We start from the raw sequence: 20146 nt of genomic DNA on the forward strand, positions 1-20146 counted from the left end.
ACAAAGCTGTCAGACCATGCACAACATGAGACAAGATAGAGCAAGACTGCAGGAAGAAGCCAGTGACAGCACCAGGTAGGTCATGGAAAGCAGCTGAATTTGGTCACCAAGAGATACACAGGTAATACCAAATTCTGAGGCAGAAACAAGAATCAAAGATCAACTCCTGAAATCAACCAAGATAACTCACAGGAAGCAGGAAGCAGCAGTGAAGGGATCTGTAGAATTCTGCAGAATATTCCATTCTTATCCAGACTATCTTAATAAGTCAGGTGTGTATTTGCCGGTTCTTATACAATACCATCTTAAAAGATGTCATGAGACATATAGGATACCTGCTCTCAAGAAGCAAAGTAAAATATTTCAGATGAGTGTCACAGTAGGACAAGGTTGGATTAAACTGGAAATAGGCCATAGAAAGGCATAACTAAATAAACTATTTGGGAAAAAGGTGAAATCGATGTGTAATTATGTCATATTTAGCTTTATATCAAAGTTGTTCTAGGAGATCTTAAGGTGAAGAACTTTACCATCATCCATATTTAACTCTCTTTTGATATTTACTCAGGCTACCTGAGTCATTCCTATAGTATAATTTTACTTACTTGAAACAGGATTTGATACAATTTGTTCTTGTTGATTGAAGTGTTTTAGAGAAAGTGTTGATGTGTTGTTCTTTGGCTAAAATGGTAAAGAGCCTGTAAAAATAATTAGTTACAGATAAGTAATATGTATAGCAAAAGTTGTAATTTTTGGTAAATACATTGAAATTGAAAAATTCTAACGTACTCCAATAAGTTTATTCTGAATTAATGTTTTGTTTTCTACTCAATATCAACTTGTAAAATAACTCTTAGGTTAAGAGTTATTAACCTAGCCTTAGTTGAGACTTAAGGTTTTGTAAAACTTTAAGTGAAATTTGATAAAATTATTTTTGTCACTCTAAATGTTACAAAGCTACATAGATAAAATTGAGGGTTATCACATTCCTTGGCTCATTGATGAATTTAAAAAATGTACAAAATGGAATTTGGAAATTATTGATTCTTATTTTAAGAAATTTAACCTGATACAGGCAAAATAAACATGTAATTTATAAGGTCTGTTTAGATATTCATTTTGAAATGCAAAATACTTTACTTTGTTCTAACTATAGTCCATAATGATTTTGTGGGTTTCATTGTCCTCAGAAGTAACTCTGAACTCTATAAAGATGAAGAGTTATGGAGCAGATTATGTGAAATGCTGTGTAGTTAAGAGTAATTAATAATGATTATAATATCCATTAATTAATAAATCCATTCTAATTGTAGTTATGTATAACAGTGAATTAAAAAGTGACTTCATGTTTCATTGGAGAGAAAAAAAGAAAGTCTTTAAGTTTTGTATACAGTTAGGTATATGGAAATTTAATAAAGGACAGAACCTGTTAAAGATATCATTTAGGTGGCTTAACAATAGATTTTTTTTTTTTAACATATCTTCCAAGGAAAGATCTTTTTTTTTATTAGGCTCTCCAATCCAAATGGTTCATTGTTAACAACTATCTCAACATCTCCTTTGGATTAACATGAAAAGATATCATAAAAGCAACTCTACAGAACAATCTGATTTCCTATAAGCTAAAAAGACATCTGCACAAACAAGGTGTTTTAAGAAAATAAAGGGCCCGAACAACCAATATGAACTTAGCTGATATGGCTATGCCACATCAATGTCTAGTCTTCTATTGTTTCCAGTAAAATTATTTCACTTTTTTTTTTTTTTTTTCCAGTACTGGGGATTGAACCCAAGCATGCCCTGGCACTGAGCTACATTCCCAGCCCTTTTTATTTTGAGACAGCATCTCACTAAGTTTCCAAGGCCAGTCTTGAACTTGAGACATTCCTATCTCAGTCTTAGTACCTCACAAAGTTGTCTTATGTTTTAATCATACTCACATAGATCATTATGTGGGTCCTAAAGAAAATCAAGTGAGATAGGCAGCACAAGATTTTTCAACAGATACTGATAAGAAACAGAGACATATAGAATGTGGCCATGAAGTATCATACATAATGATGCCAATTTCTGTCTTCTCTAAAATAAGGAGTAGGGGAGGGATGAGAAGTTGACTGAGCATCTCAACAGCAGGAAGTGACAAATAAACACCAAGATGATTCTACAGAGAGAATAAGTTGGCCTTATAGAGATCTTCACCTTAATACCAAAAAGCTCTTAAGAATTTTTCTAGTCATAGTCCCCAGTTCCAAGAAACTTAGCACGTGCTTTGCACTCTAAATACTGGCTTCCAAAATAGCTTGATTTTAGTCTGAAGGGGAAGGAGGTATATTCATTTCATTAGATTACATGGAAAACCAGGAATCAGGTGGAGGTGAAAGTGGTGTACCTTCTAAAACTCTTAAAGATCTTTTGAATTCCTTTGTTGATAAACTGGTCCTGGTTAAAGCTAAAATCCTGAAAAAGGTAACAAAAGAAAACAATCTCACAGGAAGTGTACAAAGAGGGATAGTTAATGTTGTATCTGAGAAGTTCTTTTTAATTCTAAGCACAGTCAAGAAATGGCAGGTAGATACCCACCCTGAATGAAGTTGGGTGGTGGAGCACTAGCCTAGCATGTTTTAGGTCCTCAGTTCAATCCCTAGCACAAGAAAGAAAGGAAGAAATAAAGAAGCTAGGGAGAGGAAGGAAGGAAGAGAAGAAGGAAGGATTTCCCTAAAGCAATTGCATCTTTACAGTTAAGACAATGTCTTTGTCCCTTACTGACATTAATAATAACAGAAGAAAAAATTCCTTGGCTAAATAATGAAGTAAAAGAAGGGAAAGAAGGAGAAAATGAAGATGTGAAAAAGGAAAAACAGCAGACCTGGGCAAAATATAAAGGAAAAGGAAAAGGAAAAGAAGTTGAACCTCTCCTGTTTCAAAGAATATATATAAAAAAAATCATAACCCTAGTTATGTATAAACGTTTAAATGCAGAAGTTAGTTACATATCAACATACAATTAGTTATAAATTTATGTCCAAGGTTAATGGTACATTTTACTTATTGCAAATCCTATATAAGTTATGAGTATCAAGCCTGACCAAAACATGGACATTGAAAAAAAAAACCCTAAAATGTACCTAACTCACTAAATAAATATGTCTTCATTGATGCATTTTAAATATTACATCTCTAAAATCAGAATAATAAATTAAAATCATAATATAGTGAGATGGAAAAAAATTTTCATTTCAGATAATGTAAAACACATGTATTTCTATATTCACAAATGATTGCACTTCCTGAATTTTAATTCAATTTTATGAATGTATGTTTGATAAACCTAAAATTTTAAGCATGTTCTTTTAGTAAAATATCAATTTGCACACACATTCAATTTGCTTCCAGTATTTTTTCCCATATGTTTATTAACTTTTAGTTTAGTCTCTGAGTTTTTAAAAAATATTTCCCCCTCCTTGAGATGGAAACTGATCTAACTCTGGTTGTGCATCTGAAAATTTAATTGTGAACAAATAAACACAACACATAGTATATAGAAATTAGAATAATAAAAATAACAAACTGAAGAGTCCTTTACTGTACCACATAAGGCATTTTGGTAGATAACTCAATTAGTCATCTTCCATTTCAGAATAGAGACTCTATATGTTGTTTCTATACCTTACTGTGAATTTGAACAAATTTTTGCTGAAATAAATTAAAATTGACCAGTTCGTGATATTTACCTGAGACTAATACATTCAGGTAAGTTCTGTTACTTGGTTAATAACATCTCCCAAAGAAACTTCCCCACTCTATTCATATCACACATATGGTAAAGAAAAGGAAGTGAAAATCCTTGGAGGTGTTAATAGTGAGATTGAAATGCTTGGTGGATGGATCCTATTTTCTCTAAAAGAAAGTATCTTTCAGTTTATCTCTGCTTCAAACAATTGTTTAGTGGTATTTTGACATCATTTTAGTCACACATTTTGTAGCACTACTAGAGAGAGAATCTAAACTTGTGATGCTTACCTCATTTGGGACTGTATAGATTTTTAACAGAAAAAAAATGGAAAATGGTTTTACAATTAAACCAGGATTCATAAGCTTCAGATAGTGGGTGAAGAGAGCAATCTGTATTCACAAATTCTTTATGTTAAACTGTACATGGCCCCAACTGCCCAAATAATTTCAAAACCTATTCTCTGATTTTTTTTTTTTTGTTGTTGTTCATGGCTAGCATCCATTCTGATTGGTTGCTATATCCATTCTAATTAGTCCCTTTAGATTTAACAGCTTTATCAAGGTAAAATTGATATATAACAAACTGTTCATTCTTAACTGTATAATTTAAATATTTACCTATGTAAATGCCTGTGAAACTGTCACAACAACAAAGATACTGAACATATCTATCACCCCAAAAAGTTTCCTTGTTCTTCTTTATAATTGCTGCCTTCTGACCCTCCTCACCACTGATCTACTTCCTGACATTGTACATTAGCTGAATGTTATATATGGTTTGTACTCCTTTTTTTTTTTTTTTTTTTTTGCCTACTGTCTTTCACTCAGCATAAGATGATGTTGTAAAATGTATCTGTGGTTTATTCTTTTGTATTACTGAGTAAAATTTCATTATCAGAATATACTGCAATTTGTTTATCTATTTACCTGTTGATGGAATGTTGCCTAAATTTTTAGGGTTATTGGAACTATGCAGGACTGGGTTTTAAATGGATATATAGTGATAATTGCAGTTCCCTGTTTTTCTAAACCTAGTTAGGTGTTTGTCATATTGTAACTCTTCAAAGGTATATTTCTGTTTCACAAAATGTCAACACCTCAGGAGTGGCAAGTTGTTGCATCCCCCCTGCCAAATTTAGTTTGGTCAGTATATTAAAACAATTGAGTATCTCAATCAGTCAACTGATGGTTGAGTGACCTCAGTAGTCCAATGAGAAAAAATGGCTGATCTGAGATCTTTGAAAACAAACAGCTTTCCACTGGGGTTCATTTATCCTTTCCTTACTTGCTCTTTTATTTCTATTTGTTTGGAAAAACTACATAAAACTTAGGCATTATTAATATTTATAAATAAGACTTAGAGTCTTATATTTATAGCTAACTTAAGAGGAAAAAGCATTTATTTAGGCAGAAGGAAACTTTAATTTTTCTCTTTTTTTTTCTTTTTCCCAGTACTGGGGATTGAACTCAGTAGTTCTCTACCAGTGAACTATATCCCCAGTCCTCTTTTATTTTTTTATTTTGATAAAGTTTCTTGCTAAGTAGCTGAGGCAGGTCTCAAATTTGTAATCCACCTGTCTTAGCCTCCCAAGCAGGTGGGATTGTAGGTGTACACCACCGTGCCTGGCTTAATTTTTATTTTATAATTTTGATAGGTATTTCAAAAACTAAGACTACATTGTTTATTTTTAAATTCAAAAAATCTATTTACGTTGTTCTTTAAATTGAAGGCTATAGACCAAGATGGGGCAGATTTCTAATTTAACTGATTGGCACTATAGGAAAATGCTCATATTTCATAGGTATGCCATTATTAATGCCCAATCCTGTGGTCCTTTTTCATGCAGAATTCCCACTGGGAGTACCACATGAGAAAGAAATGCAGGATGAGACCCGATTATTATAACTCACAAGACTAATTATGACTTTGAGTTTTCCTGGATAAGCTAATTCTTTCTGCACCCTGGGATCAGTAAGTACAAAAGTGGTCTCGCAAGTGTTTCACTGCATTTAACATTACATGCATTTACAAATAAATTTAGAGAAATTAACTAACACTTCAGTTCTCTTCTAGTTTGTTTGAGATTTGTTTCTAAAATTATTTGAGAAAAATTTAAAAGACAATGAATGCCACAGGTGTATTTTTACTAAATAATAATAGAGACACACACTAATCATTTATTTTTTGGCCCTGACTCATTTGCTTTAAATAGACTGTTTATTTTTATTGGCATCACTGATGAATAAGACTAAAGAGGGACTTGGGAAAGCAAGGATTACAGAGAATTTGAAAGAAAGGACGACAGACAAATAGGAGTTGGAAGGAAAAGACAGAGGAGGACTGTTATAAGATGAAAGAGACTGGCAGGAGAGGCACTGCAGAATTTTCATTTTTATTTGTGGAGACCCTTATGAATGACATAAAATGATTAGATATTCTTGAGTGATTTGAAATCTATTTGAGTTTTTGGTTTGACAAATCTCACAAACACTGATTCCAAGGTTTTCTATGATGCCACTATCAACAAATCCCTCCGACAGCCTTTTATATTCAGTAGCCCATTGTATATCCATATGAGAGGGAGTTTCTTTGTGTACCAAGTAATTTCCATGTTGTGAGGTTTCTTGTCTTCAGTTACCTCCAGTTTTATGCTTTAGTCAGAAAACTCACATGGCATTCAAAAAGAAAAACTCAAAGCAATATAGACTTTTGTGCCTTTTACAAAGAATTAGGGCTGTGTGCCCCTACCAATATAGCAATATATTATATAAGGTCAATACTCCTTTTCACATGCCTCTAATACAGATGCATTTTATGAGGTAGAACAGCAAACACTGAATCACTCTAGTAGAGATACACAAAACAAGTAATTATAGCTAGTTGCAGAAAAATAATTATGCAGTTGTATGATGAAAACCAGTTTTTATCTGGGAGGGGAAATTCTATCAAAAAAAAAAAAAAAAGCATGTGGAAAAGCTAATGTTGTGCTCTGGGAAACAAGTTATTCTGTAAAACTTCCTAATGCAGCTGTATCATCAAGAAGAGGTACCATACTTTTTCTTTTATAATAGCACATTGAACACTGCATGTAATACAGGAGGCTGGTGTGCACTTGCACACATAATTACTGCTATTTTCTGTTGACTTTTCTATCTTAAGTGACCATTTTCTCTATTATCAATTCATCTAATATTTTAGCAAGAATACCCTTTATTGTCACTTAATGCTTACTAGGTAGTCCTTGATTATGATTAAATAGACACCTAGGATCACTAGCAGTTCTATTTGGAGTTAGCTATTACTATCATAAATGTTACTGCATATTCTAGATGTCCAAGATATGGAAAATAGCATTTAATATCGAAAAAGGGCTAACAAGGCTCTATTTGTAATGCAGCATATATTTTTCCATATGGTATAGAAACATTAATTAAATGTGTACATTTCCACAGAAGATATTTATCTCAAATATCTACAGTGTTCACTTTGCTCTTACATGTACCTAGTCCCCATTGAAGTCAAGAGGATTTGGTTTCCTTACTGTTAAGCATGGCTGTTATGGGCCTTTTAACTAAATCTACCACCATGAATGAACTTAGAGCAGAAACAGCAAGTACAGCTACATTTAGGCTTATATCAGCATTTCCATTTAACACATTTTGAAACTACATTTAAAGAATGTGGAGGTTATGACACGAAGTGACAAACCCAAGTGGATGAGCTGGATAGGCTCCCTGGGCCAATGCAGTGAAGTATATGGTCTAAAGAAAGAAACTCAGCTTTGCCTCTGAATTTTCAGGAGTGTGAAGGCTCTTTTTAAAGTCTTCATATTAAACATATCTTATCTATATACCATAATGGCATCTGTGGCCAGCAAACAAGCCTGTGAAGCTGGAGGAAGTTTCCATCCTAATCCTTTCAATTGCTTCTTGCTGCTTCCTCCCCCTACAGCCTTATACTGGTCTCCATACCACTACAAAACGCAAGAACAAACAAATAAGACTACCTTTGGGGCAATTTCCATGGTTGGTTTCAACTGAAATGTAACTTTTCTGAGTTTAGTAATTTGAGTTTCTAAACTCTGAAATTGGTTTAGTATTTGGAGGCTAGAAAAGAATTGGTCAAGAGAGGAACTTTAAAAATCCGCTTTATTGTATGATGGTCAGTATAAACAAATGACAAATGTATCTACATTGAACATGTCAGTATACATGTGTCTACATACTCTTATAAAATGCAGAAGCCTTGGTGCATACACTCAGGGTTCTATATTTGTTTTATCTTAGTTATTATCACTAATATCTTTGGGACACATCAATTATGAACCATTCTTCATTTTACAATCCGTGTAGAGCTTGACAATAAATACACATGTTGGTGTAATATATACTGCTTTGTCATTTATACTAAATTATTGTGTACTGTATTTTAAATGTTTTAGCAAACATTTTCTAAGTAATTTTCATGATACAGTATAACCCAATATAAATTCTGGAGTTGTATGTATTGTGGTTTGTAATAAACATGATTAAATCTTTTGCTATTTTGTTACTTACTTCATTTTTTAAAAGGTAATATTTTCTTTTAAAACTCAGAAAAATGTTTGTTGCTAATCTCAAGTGCTTATTTTGGCTTAGGGTATACTTGTGATTATTCTGCTTATTTCATATTAATAATTACTCTCCTTAAAAAGTAGATCTACTCATTTGGGGGACTGGGGTTTTTAATGTAATGTTAAGATTAGTGTGATTAAGTACTTTGAATTCTTAAATATTCATTTAAGCACTTCTAACAAATCTAAGTTGAATGCTTTTAAAAGTTCTTCTAAAACCATTGTCAGTTTTATTTTGTAAAATCTGCTTCAAAAATTAGTCTACCACTGTGAAAGAAATGCTTTTAATAGAGAGATGAAGAAAGGGGGGATGGGAGATTCAGAAAGAGAAAAATGTCAAGTGAATCAATATGATTAATTAAATTAAATGTGGATTCATAAAACTCATATTCGCAGATTTACACAATATATTCACAGTGACATTTAAAGCATGTTTTGAAAATCCCTAAATAAAGTCCCATGTACATGAAGACATTTTTTATCTTTAAAAAATAAAAAAAAGTCACCTGTATAATAGAATCATAACTTTACTGCTGCTACATGTTTCAATGGTTCTTTGGCAGAACAGCAAGATAAATTTTAATATGTAAAAGTTTTAAAGGAAATTATGCCTATTTTTGCTTCTGAGATGTTTACACTTAAGCCTATAGATAATCTTGACTAAGAATATACATAAAGAGCTTTGTTTTAAATTCATATCAAGGTCATTTTGGTGTTAACCCATTAAATTTACAACTCATGCTGCTGTTCTGCTGGGTCACTAAATTGTTAAAACTTAGCAGATCAAATATTTATAAGACTAAATGTTAATTTTTATAAGTCGTGAAATATGATATAGAAGGAAGGAACTGGTTCTTAGTTTTCTAAAATATATTGTGTTTTAAAAACTCAGGTGGCACAAAGACAAAAGTGATACCTTAAGCCTCCTTGTAGAATTAATATCTAAGAATGACAAAAATGATACAATGGGGTCTTTAACACACACAGCACCTAAAATAAGAGATTTGAAGAGAATACCCAGATTGAGACCGTACTAACTAGTATGATTTCTGTTAAGTTAAATTGAATTACACAGAAATCATACTAGTTAGTATGTCTGAACCTGGTTATTGATAGTCATTAGAAAATTAATAGTCATTAGATACTAACTTTGAGTTGTTTATGATTACTCTCCCACAAAATTCTCCTCCAATCTTACATGTTTTATATTAGCATGAAGCCTTTTATTCCTGCTTTCGTGAGGAGTATGTAATATTGCTTTCACAAAAATTCAGTCATAGCTCAAGCTATTTTAACAAATGACAATTTTTTTTTCCTGTAAAAAAGGTTCTAAGATAAAGGTTTTACATCACAGAGAAAATGCAGGAAAATTGAGAGAATACTTTATTTCCTTTAGGAGCCTGCTATTGATGATGAAAAATAAGAAACAAATGTAATTGGTAAAACAAACCCCAAAGGGAGTTTTGTATCTCAAATAGGGGAATATTTTTAGTTGTAAATAGCTCAATTTTATTTCTAGGACCTAAAATATGTATTCCTGCTCCCCCCACCCCAATCTTGCTTCCAATTTCAAAACTTCAGCCTTATCAGAGTAAACAAGCTATTGTCAGAATAGAAAATCCAGCTAAGGTTTGAGGGCTGCTGCCACTTCCTTCTCTTCCTTGCACAATTCGGTGCCAATAGCTATTGGAAAAGGGAAGAAAGAAAGGTCTGCCACTGTGGTGTGTGGAAGTAAAGGGGCAGAGGGGCATCACTTCAATCTCTTGGCTCTGGTTCTTTCTCACTCTCGCATCTCCAGAGAAAAGAGATGCTCTTCATTCACAAAACAAAACAAGAAAATCTCTATAATTATTTTTGGCTCAGCTCCATTGAAATTCATTCTCCTGGAAGCGTCTCTGTTTTAGATTAAAACAATGCTTAGAATATTCATTCTCTGCTCTCTCTTTCTTTTTTTCTCACTCAGTACCCCTGCATACCCCCCACTCCCCACCCACCCCCATTTTCCTCTTGTTTTCTCTATTTCTCAGTCTTGGTTGCTTTTGCTCTCTGCCCCTGCCTTTGATGATATTTTTTCTCTATCGTACCAAGGTTGGGCCTCAGAGGCTGCTAACACCAATGCCTTTAAGGGCCTACTCAAGGTCTCCATATTTAGCATTAGTTGTTCAAGTCTCATCCCTCTTCCAACCAGGAAATTTCCCCCATCCTGTGTCCCTCTTCATATCTTAGGATTGTTAAGTTACTAATATGGTGTTTTGAACTAAAAACTAGGTCATTTCTCATATTACCCTATTCAGTAAAATTAGAAATGCAATTCACTTTGTCTTTCTTTTAGCCCTCCAGTTCTCAAAAGATGGATAAAATTGTCACTACCCATGGTAGGTAGTGATTATTAAATTCTAGTAGCAAAGCATTGAAAATTATTATTTTAAACATCTAAATTTAATGATGCAGTCTAACAAAATTTAGTGTATGAAACAAAAACATAAAGAAAGGTTTTTCATTTTTTTGCCCTGTTAAGGTAAGAGAAAACGATTTCAGCAAATGGAAAGTAGAATTCCTGCTCCAAATAAAGTTTGTGTGTGCATATTAACAAAAGGTATCTGTTCTATAAAACATGGAATCCTCTTTCCTGAAACAGTGGATTCATTTTGAATCCTAATACGAGGTAAGAATTTTATTTATAATGACTGAACATTTTGTGGGATACCAATTTCCTGTACCTTTCAATTCTTGGTGCTGAAGGCAAAAGTTGCTGATAAACCTTTCACAGAAAGAGGTGGATCAGATATCTACTTTCATTAGCATTAATATGTTTTTCTATTTCTCACTTTCTAATTGGAATAATTAATTTGTGTTCATTTCAAATTCTTGGTTGTTAGCAAAAGCATCCAACCTTAGTACCCATCAGCCTGGAGTGTTCATCCTATTTAGGGTGCATTCCTACTCCTTTGAATAAGGGCTGTTTTGTGTGGATACTGCATTCACTTATAAGTAAGCTCTATCCTTGACAAACAAAACAAAGTCCTGACAGTTGCCCAGATGTGAAATGTCTCTGGGGTTTCCTATCTGTTCAACAACATTAAGGCAATCTTGTAACCATATATTTAAAAGAGTTTGGGAATCTATTTCTAAGACTTCACAAGAACCCTGATCATTAGACTGTTTGGTTTACCAAGTAAAGAGAGGTAAAGAAAAAAGTGGGGGAGAATCACACACTGCCATTAATTACACTGTAAACATTTAATATATATTCTTTCTTTCTATCCTTTGCCCTTTTCAAAAGGAAAGGTGGTAATTTACATGTACTCTGCTTCTTTCCTCTCATTGTTTTATTTCTTTTCTTTCTGGCTTTCTTTCACTTTAGTAAAAAAGAGGTGGACATGTTTGAGAAGATAGAAATGTTTACCTAATACATTTCTTCATATAAAGAAACAGCTTATGCGTCTTCTATTTTGTCTTATGACCTTTGTTAAGGCACTAATCTGGAAGCCACATTTTAATTACAAAATATTGTAAGGGGAGTCCAGAAGGTATACATAACCCTTGATTCTTAGCCAAATAAGAGGAAGTTTAGCAGCAATGTATGGTTGCAGCAATGGCTATGTTTGGGATCCATATGCATGTTCAACTCACACATTCAGGCGGTACAATAAAGCACGGAAAAAAACAGCTGATACACAAAAGGGACCGTCTAGACAGTGCCCCATCAGTCTGGCTAAATTTGGTGCTGGCATTCCCAATGGGATTGTAATATAATTGTTCTGGTGTCTGCGTTCATTCCCCCTGTCAAACACCATTCCAAATATACATCCTTCTCCCCCCAACCCTTCTTCCACAAATATGAAGCCCAAACTGTGCCATGCAGAAGAGAATGTTAGGATGGCCCCAGCCCAAGGAAATGTTCTAATTTAGCAAAATCGCGTCATTTAATTCCTTTAAAAAAATCCCTTTGTTACTTCTTAACTTAAAACAGAATTAATTTCAGTCAAGTTTTAATAATTTAAATTAAGACCATGGAAAAAAATTTAAATGCAAATGTAAACAATCTTAAAAAATTGAACACCTTAGATGAAAGCAAATAGGCCTTTTTACTCCATTGTATTTATTAACCTCTGTTAGAAAATTTAACAGAAATCAGAGATGTGAAAGTGTAATGATGGACATGGATCATAAATTCTAATGAAGAAAAAGCTAATGAAAACAATGTTAAGCAAAAGCATTGAAAAATGCAAATTGTGTATTTCTTCTTTCTTGAGTTTGAAGCTCTAACATTTTTTTTCTCTCTGAACATCTTTTGAAAGTTCAATTTCTATTAATTGATATATAAATGTTTTCATACTTTTGGGTTTTTATTGAAGAAACCAGCAATATTTACCCATCCATTTTTAATAACTATCAATTAATATTTTTAAGTATTCTAATATAAGACATCAATAAAATGAAAATCATTAAAGAATAAAATAAACCAAAAAAGCACATCATTAAAATGAATAATATACAGACTATTGATAAAAATGCTTATAATCTGAAAGCTTCCCCAATACTGAAATTAAAGCGGTCAGATTTTTTTAAGGAAAATGCAGATTTGATGGTTGTCATATAATATCATAACTATACACAATTGTTTTATTTTCTATTTCAGCATATCACCTGTGGGCATTGTTTAGATATTTGCATTGACCAGACAACCCTATTTTTAAATTTTTCCAAGAAAAATTATCTTGGGAAAGAGGCTGGGCTATTTGTTTTAAGTGTGGTTCTCTACTTATATTTCTGATTTTGGAAGTTTTATCCTCCTTTCCCTGATGGTGTAAACACAAATTTGTCTCCCACCTCCCAGCAGTTTTGTGATGCTGGCTTAGAATCCCAAGTGAGTGAAGTCTCCCAGCCCCCACCAGGGACCACTCTAGCTAGAGAAAAATCAAAGAAAATACTTCAGGCACTAGACCCTGCCTTTATCCAGCTTCTGGAGGCTGAGAGACAAACACACCAACCAAAACGGGGCACAAGCAAGAAATGGCGCAAGACACAGGGCCTTAACTCGCACAAAGACAGAGCACTAGTCACACAAAAAATGCCACTGAAGCCACCAAGATAGTAAGATATATTTTAAAAATGTCCTAAAATTCTTGTATGGAAAAGAAAGAGTAAGAACTAAGATTAAGAGGTTGTATCTTTCCATTTTAAATTGAAAAACATAATTAGTGATTTCATATTCTTTTCTTCATTGTATGAATTTGCTATTCTGAATTTGCACGAGTACTGAAACATAATTATTAAAAAACACAACATGAAAAATATTTTAGCAGTGTCAATACAGAGCTGGATGTTTTGTTTATGATTATTTTTTATTCGCTTTATTTCATTTTTTGAACATGTAGTGGCAGAAAAGGAAAGAAAGGCATACTGTAGGCCTCTTTGAGATGAAACAGTGAGGAAAATCTGAGTTTTATACTTGGTTTTTAAACTATTGAATAATATCCTATGAGACCTCTTAGGTCTTAACTGGATTAAAATGAATATATTTGTGCTCCGCTCTTTTCAGTTAACTAATGTGCATGTGAATTGATAGTGTGTGAGCGAGCGGGTAAGAGAAAGTGTATGTGACACTGGGAGTGGATGTAGGGGACAGGCTGAGTGTGACTGTGTGAAGGAGTGTGCAGGCCCATGTGGGTGACCCCTAAGAGTGAGAGCAATGAAATTGAGCAGGCCTTGGGGTCTGGTGCGTTTTGTCAGGAGCCACAGGAGCAGCTTAGTGGGAGATGAGGGGGGAGGGGAAGGGTGAAGGTAAAGGGAGGGTAGAGAAGGGGTGTGGCGTGTGTGTGTGTGTGTGTGTGTGTGTGTGTGGTGGGGGGGGGGTTTGACTGAGATTTCAGTTATGACTGAGCGTTGGGTTTTTGTTTTGTCAGTTCCCAGCATAAACAGGCTGGAGTTTCAGGTTCAGGGTGGAGTATAGGCAAAGAGATCCTCATTCTGAGTTTCTCTCTCTGGGCTTCCCTGTGGTTGCTGCTCAGAACATTGCTGCTGGGAAGTTAGGAGTGGGGGGAGAAGCAAGGGATGGGGGTCTGTCTGCAGCTGCCCCTCTCACACTTGAATAAAAGAACTTTTTTTTTCAAGGGTAGGGAAGCTGTGAATACCTTTCCCAATAAGAGATGAGGCATATTGAAAACTATATTAAATTACCCTGATTAACAATTTAGCCACGAACAGGGGAGCTTTGGGAGATCTCTATAGGCAGGACTGGGGGCTATTCATGCCAGCAGCTAAGAGGTCGAAAGGTTTCTGAAGTTCACAGGCTCAGAGCCTTTGTTATGCTAACAGACAATCTCAAATCAGCTGCCTAGTGGAGTGTGAAATATAAATGATTCCTTGAGAACTTCCAATAAGTTGTCACTCTTGCTCTCCAAATACCAGGACAGGCTGCTAATTTCTAGCAGGCCCTTTTGCAACATTGCTAGTCCTAAATGAATGCCTTTGTAGTTCAAATAATCTTTTCAAGGGAGCTGTCCTATCATCATAGCCCAAATGCATCTTGGTTTTGACTATTAAATGAAAATCAGGGCTCAGCCGTGCTTGACTTTTCCAAGCAGCCGATGTTTGGGAAGGGTGGTGGCAGCTCTCATGCACAACAAGTTAGCACCCACTGCAGGAGGGCCAGGGCATTAATAACAACCTACAGACCCAGCTACCCCAACTCTCACCCCCCACTCACTAAGAGGAACAAAGCTTCCAGAGAGATTTACGGGGCTTCCCTCAGGCTGGACTACCTTCTTCTTTCAACCACACCAACATTTCTCAGATTTATGGACCCTCTGTCCAACAGGATGGCCAGCTGACCTGCTAGCATCTGACTGGCCACTTCGAAGAATATGTTCGGGGACGAACATATTCATTCTTCAGGGCAGACAAGGCCAAGAAGAAGAGGACAAGGTGTGTGTCCAGGCCATGTCCCTAGTATCAAATGCTTGTAGATAATACCTTATCATTTTCCCCTAAGTAGGACATAAACATGGCTTGTGATCTTGGATGTGACCTTTTAGCATGCACAGATGGATAGAAAAAAGTCCTGGATCTTTGAGTATGAATACAAATCTTTAAAAATGAAGAGCCCCCGCCCCCTACCATTCCAAACTTCAAACAAGCTGGTGGGAGTGGGAATAAGAATCTATCAAGAAGAGCATGCCCCAAATGAACCTTCTAGTAGGAAGGGACAAGGCCAATTTACACAAATGAGAAAACACACCAAAGAAAGGCCAGAGACCAAAGGAAATTAAAAAATCATTGGCATCAGTCTTCACAAAAGAATAGCATCAATAACTTAGGTCCTAAAATTTTTGATATTTCTACTCTACATTCTCAACTTTTTGCTGAAAAACAAAAAGGCCCATAATATTACAGAAACTTCTGCTTTTTTCAAACAGAGCAGGTTTGAATTTTTGAGGCAAGCAATGGGGGAAAGAAATCTAATGGACCACATCTCTTAATATATTCTTGGGGTAAGTTCACAAACATATGAACAGAGAAACAATATTTTTAAATATGTCCTCAAGTAACTTCATAAAGCTGAAGAATATAGCTGTACAGAAAAACCAAGGTCCTTGATTTTCATCCTCTTGTTCCTTTAAAACAATTTAAAATTCTACATCAAAAATATTTGGGGGGACTTTGTTTTGATTAGCAGAGAAACTGGTTTAATAAACACATTTTTGTTTCTGAGGTATACTAAGATTTATGGCCATATATTAAAACGTGACTTACACATTGTAAGAATAGTAGGGGTGACTTTCACCAGTTTTAAAATCATCTAGCTTACGCATTTTATTCTTGCTTTTTAAAAACCCAGGATACAAACCACAATCCTAAAGGTCTCTGGGATTTAGCTCAGAGAATTTGGTTGATAGAGTAGTAGAGAGTGTGTAGGAACCAGGTCTTTCAGATCCTTATTTGTTACATTCAGTAAAACAAACTGTAAGTAATATTGCTAGGAAAATTAGTTCAGATTACTGACATTAAGGGAGTAAAAGTTTATAGTTTCTTCTGCCAAATATCAGAATTAGACAATAATTTGTTATTGATTGGCTCACACTCTTTTCAGAGGCACTTAGCATCCTTGTTCTCCTTATTTTAGAGACAGTAGAACGCTTGGCTCAGGACACACTTCTTATTACACAATAAGAAGACAACATTGATAGCTAAAAATCCAGTGGATGTGATACGATGGGCTTAAATTAGCTTTTCATCCCTTTTTAATTTTTAAAAATTTAATTAATATTAAACTGTAGAATATTTACATGTTATTGACACATGCTGGACATTCAAAGGAGAAATACTGTCCCTGTGCTTTCCAAATACTTATTTTACCACTTCGAAGTGTCCTCTCTCTTTCCGTCTTTAACACATCAAAACAGGGAAGAAAGCGCTTTTGTGTTATAACTACAGAGAAAACATTTGAGAATGTGTCAATGCACTGAATACCAGCACCAGTTTGGGGGTTGGTTTGTTTTTCCCCCTGCCGTGGTATTTCTTTTCCCTTTGCTTTTTCAGTCTTTAAACTCTGGCCACTTTGAGAAAAGCAATGGTCAAAATGAAAAGTTAGGACAAATTGCATTAAACCTGTGTTGGCTAGAATATGAGCATGATAAAAGCAGTGTTGGAACATTACAGAGCCATAGCAGCTCTCCACACACTGAAAAATAAAATAAAATAAAATAAAAAGTAAAAGCTGGTCTCTCACTTTTTACTAAATACCTATGATCTAAGAGAAAGGGAGTTCCCGTTTAAAAAAAAAAAAAAAAAGTTTCCAGGGTTGCCATTTCTCCATAGTGGGTGCGGGGGGTGTCTGACTGTTTGGGTGCATGCATGTGTGTGTGTTTGGGGGAAAAAAAGACAGAATGGGGGAGGAGGAAGGGCAGATAACTTCACTGACATATTAATTCTTTAGATAGCAGCAAATGAATGGTCCAAACAGACATTTGTTTCCCTTAATAGGTTTTGTACAGGTCTCTTACAAGCTGTGGCATATGCTTCATTTATATGTATATTTATTTAGAAGGATAGAGAATAATAGGTGTAGTTTGTCTGTAGTCGCAGTTATTATTTAAAGTCCAAAGAGGTTACAAGTTTTTTTGTACTCCATACACAAATACAAAGGTCTCTTGAATATGCCTCTTGCTTTCTGTTGAGGGCCAATTAAAAATAAAGATAATATTCTAACTATTGAGCCTTAGGAGGAGTAAGAATGAGGCTAAAAGGCAAAATGCTTCCAAGATGGCTGCCTCTTCCTTCCTCCTCCTCCTTACTGCCTGTTTTCCACATAGAAATTAATGTAATATTTTGTTTAGAAATCACATTGTAGGTCATTTGCAAATGAGACAGTCTCTGAGGCCCCAGCATCTGCCTAGAATACCCTCATGATGTTATCGAGATATGCAGAGAGATTAAAATGCAAACATTCAAATGCAGTTAGGTTTGTACATAGTGACTAGACTCACACACATACACACTTGAACGTGTGAACAAAACACACAGCTGCAAATGAAATAAAAGGCCAAAATCCTTCTTCATTCTTAGGACAGAAGGGCAAAGGAGGCCGCCAGGCCGCCACCTACCTCCCCAAAGGTTAGAAAATGCACTGTTCATGTGTGGATTCGATTTTTTAAAAAAGATATATCTTACTGATGACTCTCTCATTAGGCAGACTTCTGAAGTCTGGGGAGACAAGATTTCCATAAATTATCTCTCTAACTCATCTCATGCTGGTGCAAAATGCAAAGCTAAATTTTTTTTTAATTTTTGTATTTTTTAGAAGGAGAGGATATAAAGCTAACCAGCTTCTTTTCAATCATGTTAAAGGATTAAGATCACTAGTAATACTACTATTAATTATGATAAATATGTTTTTAATCATAAAAATTCCACCCATAAAGCAAAATTTGAAATAATGTAGGGAATAAATAAAAGTATATTTGGCTCTTTCTAACAGATTTATAGCAGCTTACTGTGGAGACTTGAGTGCACTAGGCATAGAACAAAGCAAATGGTTTAGTTCCTATAGGAAATATATTAGAAAGGAAAAAAGAAAAAAAAAAAAAAAAAAGAAAAAAAAAACCCACAACCCTTTATCTAAAAGCCATCAGGGACAAGCACTCAATACAAGTTAACAAGCAGGAACTGATAAGATAACATTTATATGAGGTCAGAAGTCAAATGCCAGTCAAAGGCTTTTAACCTCTTGGGTCATAAACAGGAATAGTTAAAAGTGAGAGGTAGTTATTTATCGGATTTTAAGGGTACCTGATCATTGCCAGAGAATTTCCAATGATGAAACTAATTGGGATTTATAGAAAAAGAACTTTGTAGCTGTTCAAAGAAAATTAACCTACACACCCACAATTCTTCAATTGGTAGGGAGAAAAACAAACAAAAAACCCTTTCTTTGGGGAGGGGGAACAAATCTGGCAATTCAAACAGTTTTAAGAACAAAAATCTCTCTCAGAAGCAATAATTTATGACTAATGTACATATCAACAAAAATATAGTAAATTATATTTGTACAAATTTAACAACAAAAATAAGCATTACATAATTTATTTCCATTTTTTGTTCTTTTTCTTTTACTCCCCTTCAGATCTCCTAAATTAGACAAAATACAACTCCAAAATCACAATACTTCTTGCCCTCAGAATGCCATTGTTTATAAATTTAAAATTATATATATTCTAATAGCAATTATTTTAAAACATCAGAATATTGAAACGGCTTAAAATTTTATCTTAATCTATCCAGAGAAACAGATGTCATCTTTTATTTGCTGCAGGAATATTTTTTCTTTGTTTTGATTTTTGTCCTTTTCTTCTTTCTTTCCTTTTTTCGGTTTACATTTCAAACTCCCAAGCAGTTCCTGGTCCCTGAGTCCATGCAGGTTTATATTTTCAAAGCATACCCACCCTCCTTTTTTTTCTTTGCAATAAAAGAAAGCAGATCTAGATATTTCTTTCTAGAAAGAGATAGAGGGATTGTTGTTAGGCCTGCTAAGGCCCACTGTTTCTTTAAACAGAGTCCACAATACACTAGGCGAACATTGTGGATTTAAAATGCTTTTAAATATTTATCACTAGTATTTTATCATCATATTCAAATGACACCTGGCGTGCACTCACCTTTATTGACAATCTCTGTTCTGAAAGTCCATTTGCTTCCTTAAAGCCCCCCAAGCAGAACAAGGACTACCCGTTTTCATTCAGTTAATGTTTAGTAAAAAACCAAGCAACCTTAATCAGCATGCTGATTGCATCGTCAACTAACAAATAATTTACTACTCTGAGCATTGCATTCCATTAAAAGCTCATTAAATTTTCTGTTCTCCAATGGGAGGTTTAGCTTTTGAACTGCATGCTTTTGCTTAGAATGATCATTTATTCAATTTTTGCAAAATGTTGTGGGTTTTTTTTTTCTCCTAAAGTAGAGGTAAGCATTTCAATACCTATAGACTGCGAACATATAGAAACACAGCTCAGGGTTTGAGAATGTTCTATTTGATTTATAAACTCTGTTTAACAAAAATTCAACACAATCTCTTGTACTTTTAGGATATCCTGGAAAAATTGAGTTTATTTGTACTTATATGTGATCTAAACATAGCCTCAGAAATATTAATACATAATATAAAATATCAAATCTTTTTAAAAGCTTATTCTTTTCCACATATATTGTTATTTTTATTCTTGTACATAGTTGTTGTCCACTAATTAAAAAAGTGGCATGATATCACAAAGCCCTTACCCTACTTGATACCTCAGGTT

The 20146-nt window shown here is 34.4% G+C and overlaps 1 protein-coding gene across 14 annotated transcripts in view; it reads right to left on the bottom strand.

Moving 5' to 3' along the window:
- Nucleotides 1-20146, bottom strand: part of LOC306663837 (uncharacterized protein) — a 175511-nt gene that overhangs the window by 22161 nt on the left and 133204 nt on the right. For 6 of the 14 annotated variants that reach the window (XR_013764540.1, XR_013764541.1, XR_013764544.1 and 3 more), the window contains one exon: nt 606-681. The exons of 5 other annotated variants lie outside the window; for them this stretch is intronic. Coding sequence is in view for 3 of the 9 variants with exons in the window: in XM_079144429.1 (XP_079000555.1) it covers nt 606-681 (76 nt within the window). In the remaining 6 variants the exon portion in view is untranslated. Of the gene's footprint in view, nt 1-605; nt 682-2389; nt 2443-19504; nt 19713-20146 lie in introns of those variants that run through there. 3 more of the 14 variants (XR_013764545.1, XR_013764546.1, XR_013764538.1) reach the window with 3 other exon arrangements.

The sequence above is a fragment of the Sciurus vulgaris genome (assembly GCF_902686455.1).
Source record: "Sciurus vulgaris genome assembly, chromosome: 6".
NCBI classification, from domain to species: domain Eukaryota; kingdom Metazoa; phylum Chordata; class Mammalia; order Rodentia; family Sciuridae; genus Sciurus; species Sciurus vulgaris.